The 17,483-nt window shown below is 36.8% G+C and overlaps 1 protein-coding gene across 10 annotated transcripts in view; it reads left to right on the top strand.

Moving 5' to 3' along the window:
* Positions 1 to 17,483, top strand: part of LOC129241587 (ensconsin) — a 42,806-nt gene that overhangs the window by 11,705 nt on the left and 13,618 nt on the right. For 4 of the 10 annotated variants that reach the window (XM_054878000.1, XM_054878002.1, XM_054878006.1 and 1 more), the window contains exons 3-7: positions 8,856 to 9,112; positions 9,232 to 9,365; positions 12,443 to 12,564; positions 13,601 to 13,930; positions 16,663 to 16,806. In XM_054878000.1, coding sequence (XP_054733975.1) covers positions 8,856 to 9,112; positions 9,232 to 9,365; positions 12,443 to 12,564; positions 13,601 to 13,930; positions 16,663 to 16,806 — 987 coding nt within the window. The remainder of the gene's footprint in view (positions 1 to 8,855; positions 9,113 to 9,231; positions 9,366 to 12,442; positions 12,565 to 13,600; positions 13,931 to 16,662; positions 16,807 to 17,483) is intronic. The other 6 variants (XM_054878004.1, XM_054878005.1, XM_054878008.1 and 3 more) reach the window with 3 other exon arrangements.

Below are 17,483 nucleotides of genomic sequence, written 5' to 3'. Positions count from 1 at the left end.
ATAATCCCTTAATTGGGGCTATTCTGATTAAAAGATTTTCGACGAATTCGCTAAATACGTTTATTAATTTTTTACGTTCAAACTGACGCTAATTGAAAATATCTATTAAAGCCAAACCTTTCTCATAAAGTGCATATAAAATCGTTATCGGCCTTAGCTAATGAGCAAAGGTATTTAAAGCTTATCACAAACATTTCCATGGCTGGATATTATGAAAGATTTGTATATTATGCACGTATGTATACCGACCTGGGATTTTGGGGATTTTCACCATCTCATTTCGCCCCGAGTATTTTTGAAGAATGGAATGAGCGGTCGAGTCAGCTTTTTTTAGGCTTTATGTTTGTTATATTATACCCATTTTTCAGTGCACAGCGTCTGTCTGATCTTGATTAGAATAAAATAGTGGTCGTTCGTTTGCTTGTAGGAAGGTATGCAGTTTTAAACACTGAAAAACTACATACGAGTATATTCGCTATTCACACCCTTCCCGGTTGCTCGTTTTTTGATCTCATGGAAGCAGCGTGTTTGGTCAGTCTTAGTCCGGTAGCTGCATCTTCTGTCAGTTGTACAAAACAGAGCTTGCGCGATTGTTTTTAATAAGGGTTACTCGTAGTATGCACTCATACCAAAAATGTTCGTAAATTTGAAATGACTGATCGTGAAACAGCAAATATTTTATTCCACTAATAAAGTAATAAATAATAAATGCAGGGCAGGCTGCTGGATTATCTAAGCGATAACCTACGATACCTGAAGGAAACCCACACATACGTGGTGTGTTCAAAAAGTATCGCGATTTTTTTTTTTTTCAAAATTATTTATTTATTCATTAATATCTATTTTGTCCCCTTCAAAGTAATATCCCCATGAGATATTATGCACTTGTGCCAACGTTTTTTCCAATCTGCGAAGCACTTGAAAAAATCATTTTTTTTATCTTGTTCAGCTCCTCCTTCGATGCCGTCTTTATCTCGTCAATCGTAGCGTAGCGTCATCCTTTCCTGGGCCTCTTCAGTTTCGGGAACCAGAAAAAGTCACAGAGGGCCAGATCTGGGTAATACGGTGGCTGTGGCATCATTAGTGCGTTGTTTTTGGCTAAAAAGTCGCGCACAAGCAACGATGTGTGAGCAGAGGCGTTATCGTGATGCAAGAGCCAATTTTTGTTCTTCCACAAATCCGGGCGTTTCTGGCGGATTGCTTCGCGCAAATTGCGCGTAACTTGCAGATAATATTCCTTATTGACCGTTTTACCCTGTGGCAAGAACTCATGATGCACAACGCCCCTGCAATCGAAAAAGACGGTAAGCAAAACTTTTACATTCGACCGAACTTGGCGAGCTTGATTCGTGCGGCAGTTTCCATTGAGATGATTGAGCTTTGGTTTCCACGTCATAACCATAAACTCACGATTCGTCACCAGTTACGACCCTTTGGATCAAATCGGGGTCGTCGCGGCCAGAGTACAACATGTCATTAGCAATGTTCATGCGATGCTGCTTTTGGTCGAAATTGAGCAGTTTTGGTACGAATTTTGCGGCGACCCATCTTATGCCCAAATCATTGAAAAAAAAATCAAATGGCACGAGCCAATCGATATGTCTAGGTTCTCAGCAACTTCTCTAACGGTGATTCGGCGATTGGCCAATAGCATTTTCTTCACTTCATACATTTTTTCGTCTGTTGTTGAAGTGATCGGGCGTCCGGCACGCTTTTCGTCGTTCACATTTTCTCGGCCTTCTGAGAATATTTTGTACTACCGATAAATGTTGCTTTGGTCCAAAGTAGCTTCTCCGTATGACACAGTCAACATTCGGAATGTATCCGCGCACTTAATTTCGTTTTTCACACAAAAGTTTTTCAAGTCGAAACACGTGCAAGGAAAGCAGCTGTCAACAATTAACTGAACATTCAAAATGGCCGAACTCGTCGGCATTCGTGAAAGACATGAGTACCAACATATCGCCACAAAAAAAATCGAACTTCGAATATAGGTAACCTGCGAAAATTCAAAATTCGCGATACTTTTTGAACACACCTCGTATTTACTCAGGGAAAATAATAGTCTCAGACTGCCGCTTTATAAAAGTAGTGAAAAAAGGCAAGAAAAATATATTCTATAAAGCATTCAAATTTTTTTAATAAACTACCAACTCAAAAAAAAAAATTTCAACAACATAGGTTGCTTTTTAATCACTGCAGAACGCGGCAATCTATAGAATCCCAGTAATTTAATGCAGATAAAGTGATGATCGGAATATCGTCCATTCGGACAGCATCAATACTAGGCCACTCGTTTACATGGATAAATAAATATAGTCGATAAGAAAAGTTTGGAAAAAAATTGCAAAACAGGAAAACAATCTATACACCTTGTAATATTACTTATACACATATGTATCTACGATATTTGTAAAATTTCAAAAAAGCACATTAAAAAAAAATATTTATACATAATACAAATACAAATTTTTATTATGTAAGTACATTCATAATTGGCGCTTACACCCTTTCTGGGTGTTTGGCCGAGCTCCTCCTCCTATTTGTAGCGTGCGTTTTGATGTTGTGGGGCCTACAGTTTTAAGCCGACTCCGAGCGGCAGATATTTTTATTAGGAGCTTTTTCACGAAAGAATAACGCGTTAAAATTACTGAAACCTATAGAAAGGGTCAATCTTTTAAAACAAACATAAGTTTTTCGATGAAATGAGTCGACGATTTAAAGGTTGTTGAAAAAATTTCAGGAAACTGGTTCTGTCGAGGATAGAAAAAGTACTGGAGAATATTGCTGCTGGAGCGCAAACATCGATATCTCGACGTTCTCAAAAATTAGACATTTATGAATCGACAGTTTGGCGAATTTTACCTGCAGACATATTCATGGTGGACATTTCAATGATGTAATTTTTCACATATAATTGTTAAGAGCCATATTTTTAATAAAAATAGTGGAATCAGAAATAATCTAATTTTTACATGTTTTTTTAAACAACATCTAGGCGTATGTTTTGAGAGACCCTTTAATAATTTGTAGCTAGACATTTTTCGCTGACTATGTATTGTCAATATATATACATAGTAAAACCTCGATGTAACCACCTCGTTATAACGAAAGACTATAAAAGACTGCATTTTTTATTGTACAAAAATCTTCCATAGATAAAAGGAATACATTTTTGGCATGAAAAAAACTCATTTTTTAACCCCTCTGCATAACAAATTCATAGAAAATTTAAACCACACAACTTTTTTTCTTCTGTCAGTTTTGTGCTTTAAACATTTAAATCCACTAACTACCTTTTTAATAAACATTCCTGTAAGTTCTAAATTTTATTATAAGTCTCTGAAGATAATAATGTCATTTAAACTTCATCCAATTTATGCAGTTCCACAAATAGATCGACCTACAAATCTATGCTGTCTCCGAACGGCAGATGGTTTTTATAAGTAGCCTTTTCATGGCAGAAATTCTCTTGGAGATTTCCCAATACCTGCCGAGGGGATACCGATATTAGAAAACATATTTCCGTATATCGAATAATAGTCACACAAAAAACCATTCGGCTACAGCGGGCCCTCATTTAAATTTTGACTCACTGTAAAAAAATTGTAATGAGGTGGAGCTGAGTGCTTTGGGAATTTGACTACTATGCATAGGTGATGGGTTTCCATTTGTTTTGGTTGAGGCTATATGTGGTAATAACGAAACATTTGTCCCTTCCGTGCAATTTCGCTTTATAGAAGTGTCACGGTATATGCATACTATAACACCTACGTCACTCATGGACACCAATATTTAAATCTCTATTTAACTAAGTACGTACAAATGTGGTATTAAAATTTTGACGGCTTGCAAATTTCTTTAAAAAAGTACTTAACCCTTGAAAAACCGCACAAACAAATTGGATGTGCCTATGTTGGCATACATTTATAAATACATACTATATGCATATAAGAATGTGTGTAAGACTTTCTAATTTCTTCCATGCTCTGTACTGAGATATTGCCAGTCCACGCTCAGTTGCCCATTTTTCTTTTTGCTATTCGAATTAGCAATTTAAATAAAGCGTGGAATGAGTAGTTGTCTTCTTTGTTTTCGGCTTCAAGACGAAAGAAAACAATTAAGTGCTTCAATTTGCTCGCACTTTGCCCGCTTATGTATGTGCCGTCTATTCATAATTCAGTTTCATTCTTTTTCATTCCATTCTTGCTTCACTCATTTAGAATGTGGGTTGGGTCTCGAATGATTTTAAATAAATTTTCTTTTTTTTTTTCATTCTTAAATGAATGCTGAGCAGAAGTTAAAATGAAAAACGACGATAAGAAGGTACAAACAATTCTTGATTGCAAATACAACATTTATTGTGATGACGTCAGTGCGTGTAGCAATGTGAATGGTCGATTTCTCGTTTGCCTACCTGTTGAATACATTAGGCGGTATTTTTTATATAGGTACATTATCGGAAGTTTTCAATATTCTGATACTTAGTTAGGCTCAGTGTTTTCTTTGATAACAGCCAGTGAAGTAATATTCGAAGACATTTAATTATAACAGCATTACAGCAATCACATTGAAGTTCCAAAAATATAAGAATTACGCATTCCTATGCCGTTTATATGTATACACACATATAAATGTACATACAAGAAATCTCTGCAAACGCCTAGTAGTAAATATTCTCCATTTTGCATTGTCTGCCCGACTGAACACTTCATCATGCCATCAATTGATTACATAAATAAAGTATTTAAATTTGGTTAAGTTTGCTAGCCGCCATCAATGGTCGCCAATAATCTATAAAGACAATACCAAAACAATAAATCTACAAAAATGTAACAAAGAGTTCCATTCGTAGGATATATAATAGTTCTCTGCTCATTCTTATTCATATTCTAGCAACTCTTTCGAAACTCATCCAATGACTCTTTTATGTTGATGATTGAATTGTATTGCCTGAAAATGAAATTGAAAACATAACAAGCCGTTTAATCAGGTTTAATTTATTTTGAGTAGGTACGGTCACAGGGGCTAGTAGTGCCACTGTATGTACAGTAGGCCGGGTCGATTTGTGGGGAGGCAAAAAAATCGCCCATTGCCCTGTGAAAATCATATTCTAGGGATCAAAATAAGAAACTTTGCCGACGGAACCATACCTCTAAAACGAATTCTGATGTCCCCCAATTTCTTCAAGTTTCTTATTTTGATCCCTAGAATACGATTTTCACAGAGTAATGAGCGATTTTTAAATCGACCCGCCCTAATGTACAGGGTTTGATTGAAAAGTAATGATCCTTATTTTTTTAAAGCAGTTTAATTAAACCTTTTGGCTTATACAAGTAATATTCTTCAAAATAGGACCCTTGAGCGTCAATACACCGCTGGTAGCGGTCCTTCCACTGCAGGAAACATTTTTTAAACTCATCCGCCGAAATCGCATTCAATTCGGCTGTCACAGTTTTTTGGATCGCCTCGATGGAGTCGAAACGCCTCCCCTTCAGCTTTGTTTTCAGGCGCGGGAACAAGAAGAAATCCGGAGGGGAAAGGTTTGGGCTGTAGAGAGGGTGGGGAAGCACCGGAACCCCCATCTTGGCCAATGCAGAGCTGTAGAGGAAGGCGGTGTGCGCCGGCGCATTGTCGTGATGAAGGGTCCAATTGGCCTCCCGGCCTTCCTTGAACGACCGAGCCACCGTTTTACCTGGGCACTGGACAGAGATTGGTCCCCGTAAGCCTCCTTGAGTAGCCCAATGGTTTCGGTACTCGTTTTGTTTAGCTTTACGCAAAATTTGATCGAGTAACGTTGCTCCAACGATCGCTGCATTTTCGCCACTGCGAAATCCTAACACACTTAAAACAGCTTTCACGCGCGTAGCGATGTTGACTGCACCGCTGTTGCCAGCGAACTGGGACCGGTTTCTAGTGGAAGGGGAAGGTCCAACGATAATTTCCCCCACCAGCCGATTCGGTTGATCGCTTGGCAGACGGTCCGCGCGGGAAGGCTCATTACTTTTCAATCAAACCCTGTATGTAGCTAAGGGCTTGATAGGACAGACATTTGTTAGATATCCAAAAAACATTCATACAACAACCCTTCGGCCCGACCGATTACTACATGAGCTTAAGCCACTTTCATCGAGAGCCAATGAACTCATACTGGGATGCTATTCTAGGAAGCTAAGCAACTTGTCGAAAAGCATCTCTATAAGCCTACGAAATAAGTTCACAAATACTTACAGCAACATATGGACCTAACCATTTACCGTAGAGAGTTAGGTTCAGCGCACTAAACGGTGCTAGTCAGGTATTGGTCGGGAAAAGTCCGAAAAGCGTGGAGCCGACTGCCATGAAAATGTCGGTCAGTAGTCTCCTAAGCTAACGATTGTTTGGTAATGGAGCCCGGCAATGACATAGATGGATTTTGTTCCAAAGTAACGATTATCTCGCCAGCCTGTCTCGCTTTTTCACTGCAAACTTTCCCTACTAAATCGGCGACGGCCCTCTTTACTACCTGAACGAAGGAGGCCAAACTGCAGTTAAAGATGCAAGTTGGAACCACACCAATACCGATCATAAACAACCCCAAAATTGTGGAGGTCACCTTCTTCGACTGTTTGCTCGCCTTCTCAGCGCATACAACCGCAATTGCCACTAAAAATCAAACCCGCCAAAAGGTCTTCAAATCGCGTTTCGGTAGCACTTGGGGCGAAGACAAGTTAATGTTTCTGGTGATATTTAAATCTGTTGGTCGGGTCAGATCTGAATTACGCTAGTGTCTCGCCTGCAACATCTCCATAACTAGGCTACCATGCCCCCGGTTAAGGAGTATAGTAAGATGACAGGAGTACTGGATTAGGTAGCTCAGCGACTACACATTTATCGAGAATGTCTTATAACCTTCCTAAACTGCCGATATCCGAATGCCGCCATCGGATTCCAACCACCACCCATCACAGAGGAAGGGCTTTAGCTGCCAGATGAGATCCGCTTAACTTAAGCTCAATTACATTCTGGATATTGTAGCAGGTTAAACTCCTACCCATCCACAATCGAACTTGACATACTCAATATATGTATGTCCGTCCACCTATTCACATGCCCCTTTAAGTGCGCTCATCTAACACCCCGTCTACTTTTAGACCCAACTCGTTGAAACAGCACATTTCCTGTGTGTACCTGGACTATACCGTACCATAAGAGCTTAAGTCACACTCATATGTACCGACTATTACCTATTGTAAACGAAGTGCTTCAGCAGGATTATGTGACCCACATGACAACTCTGCAGCTAGGGCTAGTATACTGGCATGTGAAGGTACCCCGCACGACACTAACCACCTCTTCATATGCCCCCTCAAACCGACTCATCTAACCCCCTCTCCCTCTGGACCCAACCTGTCGAAACAGCATGTTTCCTGGGCCTACCCCTAGATGAGCTAGACGAAGATGACCGGTGATATGCCTACACTGACAGGGCTACCTATGCTGTTAAAACATCAACAACAACAACAACTCTGCAGCCAACTGTCTTCTGAATAGTTGTAGATAAAACTCATACTTAGGCAGAAACCAAAGGATGCCTTTCATCACATAATTCATATCTTCACATATTCGAAAGTAAAAAACTAATTCAATTAACACCTCTCTCCCATTTTACCCCATCAAAACAATAGTTTTTTTTACTCTGAAGCAGACTTGGCGGCCGCCGTAGCCAAATGGCTTGGTGCGTGACTACAAAGTTTTTCCTAGTAGTGTTCGGCAGGCAATGGCAAGCCACCGAGAGTATTTCTGCCATGAAAAAGCTCCTCATAAAACATATTTACCGTTCGGAGTCGGCTTAAAACTGCGGGCTCCCCCTTTTGTGGAACAACATCAGGGCGCACGTCAAAAATAGGAAACGAACTCGGCCAAGCACCCAAAAAGGGTATAGTTGCAATTATATGTGTATATAATTAGTAATATAATATAATAGTATACTATAGTATATATTGAGAAAATATGTTTATCAGAACCATGCTAATATTTTCAAAACTGGATGGCATTTGGTAATAAGTATGACTAGTGGCAGAGTGTATTTGACCACCACATATCGTCAGTAGCTTCTGAGTATGAGACGAATTTTTTTTAAAGCTGAAATTTTTTCCAAAAACTCTCAATATTTGACATAAATTTTCATCCATATTTTACGGAATACTTGAACTCCTACATACATTTTAAAGATCACTTTAGGTAAACTGTATTCTCAAGTATTCAAAGAGGGCACATAATGCGCCATTCCTTCACACTTTACCACATTGGACGAATCTATGTGTGCTGCAGGCAGCAATTACTAGTTGAATTTGAACAAGCTAAATGCTCTTGAAATTTATTATAGCTGTGTATGTAAATATGATGTTGCCATCAGTGTCTACAATTGCGAACTTGCATATATGATCCATACTTACATCCATCCATACATACATACATATGTGTGTACAATTTAAAGCTCTAAACGCTACACTTTCCTCTCCCTCTAACTCGACTTGCATATAATAAAGTAACTGCCACTGCTAAAAGACATTGGAATTTTCTATTTTTATTTGCACTCATTCCGTTTCTTGCGGTTTTCGCATGTTGCACAGCCGCAACTGCATATGATTGATTGTAGATATGTAAAATGTATTTAAAGTCACGCAAACAAAAACATTTCATATAGTCACATAGAAATATGTGCATATGTATGCGTCTATGTTTCTTCTTTCAACTAACTAATTGCAATTCTCCAACATTCCATGCATCAAACAAAAACAACGCACCACTCACCGGATCGAACCGAAAACCACACACATTTTGCCAATCCGAATATGAATGCGAATATTTAGTGTGTAAAGACCGTGACGAGAAGCTAAAGCTGGCACGGGAGCGTCAAAATGAGGAAAGACAAAGGAAAATCGAAGAGCTAAAAGCGCAAGCGGAAGCCGCGCAACGATATCGCGAACAAAAGGAAGAGGAACGTCGCCGCCGCATAGAGGAGATAAGACAACGCGACACGGAGAAGAGACATCAAGTTGAGGAACGTAAACGCGCTATAACTGAGGCGGAAAAGGAGCGCCGCGAATATATATTGCGGAAGAATCAGGTATGAAAAGAGTGGCAAGCAAACTAATAATACAAGTGTTGTTGCACTTGCATTGGCAGAATTTGTTGCAGGTGAAATGTATGCATTAAGTAATGTGTATGAATTTCTTTGCTTTGTAGGAACGCGAATCCCGCTTGGAAACAAAGAAAGGACCCCGCAGTACAGTGGCCTTTGCCTTTGGCTCATCTACACCACGCCTACTAGAGCCCGATTTTGGACTGGTATCGCCAAGCACTTATTTGGGCCACCGGCGGTGAGTAATTAGAGTGAAAAATATTAAAAATAATCTAATTGGTTACGAAGCCCTTATCAAAAAATTTAGGTTGAATCTCTCGCAGAAGGGCGAGACAGTGGAACGAAATCACTAACACATGTTTTTACACTTGATTTTCAAATTGACATTTCTTGCAAAGATAATAGGCGCAAGGTGTACGCGAGCCCTTCTATTTGTGGCGTGTATCTTGATGTTGTTCCACAAATGCAGGGACCTCCAGTTTCAAACCGATATCCATCCTATGCTGCTTTATAAGAACTCCCAACTAAAAAAAACTAGTTTTAAAGTATAATATTTAAACGAATTAAGTTGAAGTTACCGGTTTTATTTTTCCACGGTCACCGTTATTCACAGATCATAGCCTAGTAGTAGAAAACCTCACATACGTCTCTTATTGTCCCAAACACTTGCCCAGTTACAATTCAAAGTAGATGCAACATGGCATACATTGATCTCGGAATTAAGACAACACCAGCTGTTAATATTCTTCCGACGATTAAAACAATTTAAGTGCTATACGTTTAAAAAAACAATTTCCGTTGCTGATTGTAAATAAAGGGTATTTCAAAAGACACGCCTAGATGATGTTTGAAAATTAAACCTGTAAAAATTCAGATTCTTTCAGGTTTAACTATTTTTATTCAAAATACGGCTCTTAACAATTATATGTGAAAAATTACATCATCCACTATGTGCACGCCTACAAGCTGTCATACAAGAATTAATATTTTCAAGGACTCGCTAACACATCGTATTGAGTTCAGCAAGAATTTTGTGTCAGCTCCGGAATCGGTGTTGGCTTATTCGCTTTTCTTTTCAAAAAACCCCACAAAACGTACTATAGTGGAGTGAAATCGCATGATCTAGGTGCCGTTTATGACACCATTACATGACACTAATCGACCGACATTCCCATGGCAGCCGGTTCTACGTTACCGGAATGACTCGGGTTTTCCCCGAACAAGGGCTGCCGCCAAGTCAACTAGCCCTGTCTAGTGGACCGTATCCCACTAACCGATCGAAAAACTTAGATCGCAATAATACAACGTTTTCCTGTGCTGCGTGCCTTGTGGCTCCATCCTGTTAAAAATAAAGATCGTCTATGTCTATTTCTTCAAGCTCAGACCACAAATCTTCAATCACTAGCACAAAATCCACACCAAACAGTGCATTTTAGAGAATGTAAAGATTTTTCTGAATTCGAGAGTTTTCTTGTCTCCAGATTTCGTTTCTTAACAAATTCATTCAGTGTGAAATGAGCTTATCACTAAAGATGATTTTGCGTGAATAACCAGCATCATGTTCAACGAACCAATTTACGAAATTTCTGTGTTGAAAATGATCTGCTGGTTTCAATTACTGTGTTAATATTGTAGAATTTTATAAGGATCCAAATGCAAATCTTTATGTAAAATCCGCCAAACAGTCGATTCATAAATGCCTAAGTGTTGACAACATCTATATATTGATGTTGAAGATTGTTCAGCAACACTTTGCGCTACAGCAGTGATATGGTATTCTTAATAGAGCATCCAGTTTTCGGTCGGCCAGTGTTTTTTCTATCCTCGACAGAACCAGTTTCTTGGGATCCAACCTCATTCGGACAAATATTTCTATCAAAACAATCACGAATTTTGCCATATGTTGTTCTTAACGATCGACTATTTTCATAATAAGTTTCAATAATTTTAACGCGTTGTCAAATATGACATAACAAAAAAATACCGTCTAGGAATTATTCACTACTGACATATAGGCATCACTTTGCAAGAGCCTTTATAAAAAGCTGTTTAATAATAGCGATGGCAACTCTGCAAACAGTGCCTAAAGTAAGGGCATATGCTAAGATGATAGGGTTTTGTGCTGATTCGAGCTTTTATTCATAGTTTCTGGAATCATTTTTCTTTTAACAGTAGGCAACGAGCCGGGGACAAGTTACATTGGTTCGAACAATTCCACTCGGCTACGACTACCGTAGATTATTTGAAAAACAAAAGATAGCTTTGTTTTTAAAAAGTCTTGTTGTTTCTTTTGGAACTCGCCTTATCTGTTAAGCTCGTATCCAGAGTTCAGAGTCCAAATTTCATTCTTATATAAGTGTTGCTGCAGCCAAATAGATTTGAGCGTGTGAACATTCAGTTGGTTCGACTTCGAAAACCACATGAAAACTATAGAACAAGTTGGTCTTAATAGCGATTGCTTTCAGCAGGCAATGACAAACCCACGAAAAAGCTTCTCATTTATTGGACAACATCGAGATGAGACACATACCACAGAATGGAAAAGTGGTGCGGGAGAATTATACGTATATAAACATGTACACATGTATATAAAGGGTTTTCCAATAAGAGGTGTTATTTTGATATTCAAAGAAAAATGCTATTTTTTAATATAAATGAGCGGATGTTTATTTCATTATAAAGAGGAAGGCATGCCGTTAATAGTGAAAAATAACATCAGGCAAATGACACCACCACGACCACGCTTACAAGACAATATCCTGTTGGCGCAGACCTTCTATTTCATGTGGCCCCAAAGAAAAAAGTCACAAGGTGTTAAATCTCAAGATCTCGGTGGCCAATCGTGATCACCTCTTCGAGAGATAACACGGTCCGGAAACTTTTCCCGTAAAATATCACTGGTTTCGTTGCTTGTGTGGCACGTAGCGACGTCTTGTTCAAAATAAATGTTGTCCAGATCAAAACCATCCAATTCCGACCATAAAAAATCGTTAGTCATCTCTCGATAACGCAATCCTATTCAAAATAACACCTGTTATTGGAAAACCCTTTATATACAAAGATTCGGAATTCAGGGAAATTTTATTATGATTACCATATTCAAAAAGTTAAAATGCTAACTAAAGAAAAAACGGCGCGATTTTTCTTTGCACAACTCGATTAAAAATTGGTATGTGTTCACAAGGCACTATTTTTAAGGTGAAAGGCTACCAAATACATATAATAATATTATTGTTTATTTTATTACTTTTTTTTTGAAATTATAAAATTTGTGTTTGTGCATATTTATGAATATTTTTCTTTCTGCTCTTCTAGATCGACGTCGATCACTAATGTTACTGGTGCTTCATTATCACGTCGTAGTTCCGAACGTGAACTGACCGACAGTGGTGCCAAGAAGCGTGCAACATCGGCCGGTGGCACAGATCGACATGAAGGTAAGTGTTGCTACAAACTCACACTCACTTCCACGTACCACGTTTCAGGCTGTAAAGCACACAAGTTAGTAAAAGAACTCACGGAACCACAAAAACACAATGCAATGGTGACCGCATTCAGCTGAGTGTGTACTTGTATTAGAAAGTAACAATTTGTTGCGTCACGGCACACAAAAGTGTGTTACTTACTTTCACACTTTAATAAGTTTTGTTGTTATTAATGATTTTTAAACTTTATTTTGCAGTTAAGAAAGAGTTTTATGTTTATTTCTTACTTGTGCGTATATTTACAATCTTAGTTTTTATTTATCTGCATTTACGTATAATTATGTGCGTGTGTGCATTGAAATAATTTTTGTATTTTCTGTATTACCTTTGACGTAAATATTTCAAGCATTTTATTTTGAATTAGTATCCACTGTGAATTTGCTCCTTTTTACTACTTCCTTTACACTTCCAAGTTATGAATATGTCAAATCATAAAATATTTATATACATATAGGCCATCATTTGCATATTTGCTTGCTGGTTTACAGCCAATGTGCGTGAAATACCGAAGTATTGAGCTGGTTTTCAGTTTGAAAATTCTTAATTTTTTGCCATTTTCGTACAACAGAAACACATGCTCTTCGAATAGTTTTGTTTTAAATTGTTTATGTATCAGTACACACAGAGCAAAAGTGTGCACGACATTAGACCTCTTACCCACTGATTCGTCATCTCAGGACAATAACATGCATTCATTGAAGCAGTCAGCCAATCAATAAATCCCGTTTAAACATCAACACGTTCATTTATATGTACTTTACTTTTCAATCTTTTTTATAAACTATCTGAAGGTCATCAGTATTTGTATAATTTAACATTTGCGCATGCATTTACACACATATATATATACACTTTTGTATATAATTGTTTGTATTATATGCTCGTATCATGAAAAAATATAAACAAACCAAAAAAACAAAACAAAAAACATGAATAAAATATGCAATCACCTTATGTACAAATACAATACAATCAATACACCACACAGATCATCGCCGTAAGTCATCATCAATGTATGAAGTTTTCAATTGGGGATATTCGAACGATGAACCACCCAAGCGTTTTTCGCTATCCATTGTTGGCAGTGAAATCAATATTGATGATCCCCCAACAGCAGCAACTGCAGGCAATTCGCGCACTTCTGCCCATCATCACCCACAGCATCAGCATCAGTATAGCAATAATGCAAACGTGCACAGACAAAATGTTGCAATAGAGACCGCAAAAACAGCCACAGCAGCAGCAACGACTACAGCAGCTGGCAATACCAGTCAAGCAGCAGCAGCAGCATCGACATTTAATTATTCTAGTAAGACGGGTGAGGCAGTGTCCCACAAATCCAAGAGATGATTTACCACTCTGCTCTGCTCGAATGCTCAGAATGTTTTACATTTTTTTTGTTTTTTTGTTAGAATTTTCTATTAGTAGATAGTCCAGTCGGTAGTGCGCTTCCGAAATTGTTGATCTTAAAATTATATTGTATAATATTTATAGGGATGGTAATTATTAAAAAACTAAAGAATCAACACGGAATAACTAGTGGTGGTACTTTTCGTTTCCTGTGTATTTTATTTTTTTTCTGAATTTTTTATTTTTTAATTATTAAATGAATTCTATTTTATGTTCAAGAATAATGACGGTTTTCGATTTTAATAATACGGTGTTTATTCGTCTCGTAAAGCAATATTTAAACACCTAATCAATCATTCCAATTTGCCATAAGATTGTATTATTGGTTTCAAACAAAACATTTTTTGTTTTTAATAAAATTAAAATCGAGTGTCAATAATTATTATTGATCAAAAAATGAAAGTTTAAAACAATCATTATTCGTTTTTCTTATTAAATATTACTCGGAAAAGTAAAAATTAATTTATTATTATTTTCGAACAAAAAGAACTAAATAAAAAATATTGATTTTTCTTCAGCAAACAATAAAAAAGAAATAAAGAAAAGTTGATAGCCAAGCGTAATTAAAAAAAAATATGTTAGCTTAAAAATAGAGAAAAAAAAAAAATAAAAGCAAATGTATTATTTTCGAGCAAAAAATGACGGAAAATAAAATCACGTAAATTGTTTTCTTATCGTAATATAAACAAAAAAAATATATTTCTATAAATGAAAATTTACGTTCATAATTATTCGCGTTAAAAAGATGTCAACCCCGAAACTGTCATTCCAAAAAAAAGTCAAATGACTTAATTATTTAAACAAAAATTTTTTTATTTTGATTTGATAAAAAAAAAAACCAAGATATTTACCATCCCTGTAATATCCGTGATAGTTGACATTTTTTATTACTTTGACCGTTAAAAACTTTTCTAAATTTTTTTGTTAGTTTGAACGTTTACGTGCAACAATATTGTTACAATAGACATATTTACAATGATAAAAATTATTTGCCGTATTCGATTTTTTTTTTTACAAAAAAAAAAATGAAATCTCAGCACGGATCTTCTACAAGTGCAATTCTGTCCTTTTTTGGGGCTACCAAATAAGTTAGTTAACAAACGTGACGTAACCCGACTGGACTATTTAATTAAATTTTTTACCCTCATAACCACAAATCAACTTTTTGTGTTTTTAAATTTGTTCGTTTTCTTTTTATATTTTTTTTTTAATGGAATATGCAACTACAGTAAAACATTTTTTAATAATTTAACTATCCACTTTAGTTTTCAAGAAAAAGTAATATACTATCATACAAATAACCTGGCATGATTATTTTTTTTAATACTAGTATACCCAATGCATGCTCTGTTATAGTAATGTTGTTCGTTGAGTCGATTTAAAAGTGACTCCCTACACATTTAATATCACTCAAGAGGCTAAGGAAATGCATTCGAACTTGCCTCTGAAGTTACACTTTGAAGAAGTGGTACTGATAAAAAGCAAACGCGTCCTACGAAAAACGCAATGGTTTCCCTCTCTTATTTTCTTTAATTTTGTTTTTGCATTTTAGCTGTAATGCTGTGTGGCATGCTCGCTCGCATAAAGTATATATGTACATAAGTGCATACCTACGTATACACATGTAGTGCAAATAATAAGCTGATCTTGCTGCTTTGCTCCTTTTACCCTTTTTTTGTCGACATTGTACTTTCTTAGGCCGCGTTCATACAGAGAAATTTTAGTCGGTGCAACTTTCCGTATTCTACTTTGGTGTTGGCATCGAGTTCAAAAAAGATGGGCATGGTGTGTTTTCCAGGTGCATTCTATAGAATCTAAAGTATATTTACTTCTTCCATATCTTAGTTGTTGATATTTACTTTTTCCAACGGTAAATTAAATTTTGTGATTTGCTTAAATTATAACCAGTTTTGTTTTCCTGCTGGTAAAAATTTTTTCTATCCATCTATCTATCTGAACTATCAGCTTCCCCTCAAATCGAAATATCACTGCTCTTCAATTTCCTCTACTTTGCTGGAGTTTTGCTTCGCGAGTGCAACTATTATTGAAAAATTTTCTTCAAAAACAGAAAAAAGCGATTACATCGACATCTGAGTCTGGTTCTGCAACTAAAGCCCGAAGAGGCAGAATAAAAATCAGCATTAAATCTGTTGATGAAATAATCAATTTCACTTGAGCTTAAATTCTTAAGTTAGTGTTTTGCTTTATTTTTTCTATGGTCATGTAGTTTCTCTCAATCAATTTTGAGTTAATATTATTAACACATTTTTAAAGCTCAACACTTTTCCTTAATTCCTTTGGTGCCCTAGGGCGACCACTTTAATCGCCACTGGTCTATAGTCAACAACAACATTAAGAAGAACGAAAATACAAAGCGTATTGCCCGAGTACGGGTGACTCGATACCCTTCCACTTTCTTTGTCGCTCTCACGCCAACAACTTGGGAGTTGCCACAACGAATGTTGCCCTGTATGAACGCGATCTTTCGAACGTCCACAATTGAATCGATGAAATAAAATTAACAGAATCATAACAGTACATTTGTACAAACTCATAACAAAATGTAAATATTTATGTATGTGTATACTTACTCAAACAAACTATCTGTACAAACAAAAACACTGTACCACAATTTTACAGACGATAGTGTCGATAGTCATGCAACACAAATCGTGTTTCGAAGTGTAGCCCGCAGAAAAACCGATTTAATGCCGACAATACCCAGCCCCAGGGACGGGCATTACGGTTCCAGATCGTCACTGAGCCACACGCCACGCACCCCAGGTAAGCCAATAAATAATCAAACGACAACAACTAATCAATCAGCCAATCAACAATAATTCATATCCACCAATCCAAAACCCTTAAACAAAGAACAATACAGTTAAGTGCATACGCTACATACATACATGCATACACACATATATATATTTTATACATATCAATCCTTGTAAAAAGAACCAAAAACATAAAAATCGCTTCATGAATACAGTTCACATCACTACATATTTTTTCCTACAACAAACAGTCTCGAGATTCATTTTGATTCCTTTAATGATTTCTTGCCATGTGTCATTTGAAATGGATTATTCTCGCATTAGACTTGATTTAAAGGAAAATTGTTTCTGATTTTTGTTGTGAATATCCCATCCTATCGATTCTAGGGCGTATCAAATCATTTTACTTCGCGCCGGCTTCTTTTTGTCTGTTTGTCTTAATTTTTTTTTGTTGTATCAGTTTTTTTGTTTTTATGTTACTATTTTTTAAGTTTGGGTTTTATAATTTTTTTTTAATATTTATGAAATTTATTGTTTGTGTAATGCTTCTTGGTACTTATCTGCTCTGCGAGCTCCGATTTTATATAACTGAATTGAGTTTTTGAAATACAAGTAAGGGATGCCACTCTTGTACATATGTATGTACGAGTTCCTGAAATATTATCTACTAGGGAATTAGAGTAT

The sequence above is a fragment of the Anastrepha obliqua genome, chromosome 3, assembly GCF_027943255.1.
Source record: "Anastrepha obliqua isolate idAnaObli1 chromosome 3, idAnaObli1_1.0, whole genome shotgun sequence".
NCBI lineage: Eukaryota > Metazoa > Arthropoda > Insecta > Diptera > Tephritidae > Anastrepha > Anastrepha obliqua.
The sequence above is the reverse complement of the archived record's forward strand: the minus strand, read 5'-3'. Positions and strand labels throughout refer to the sequence as shown.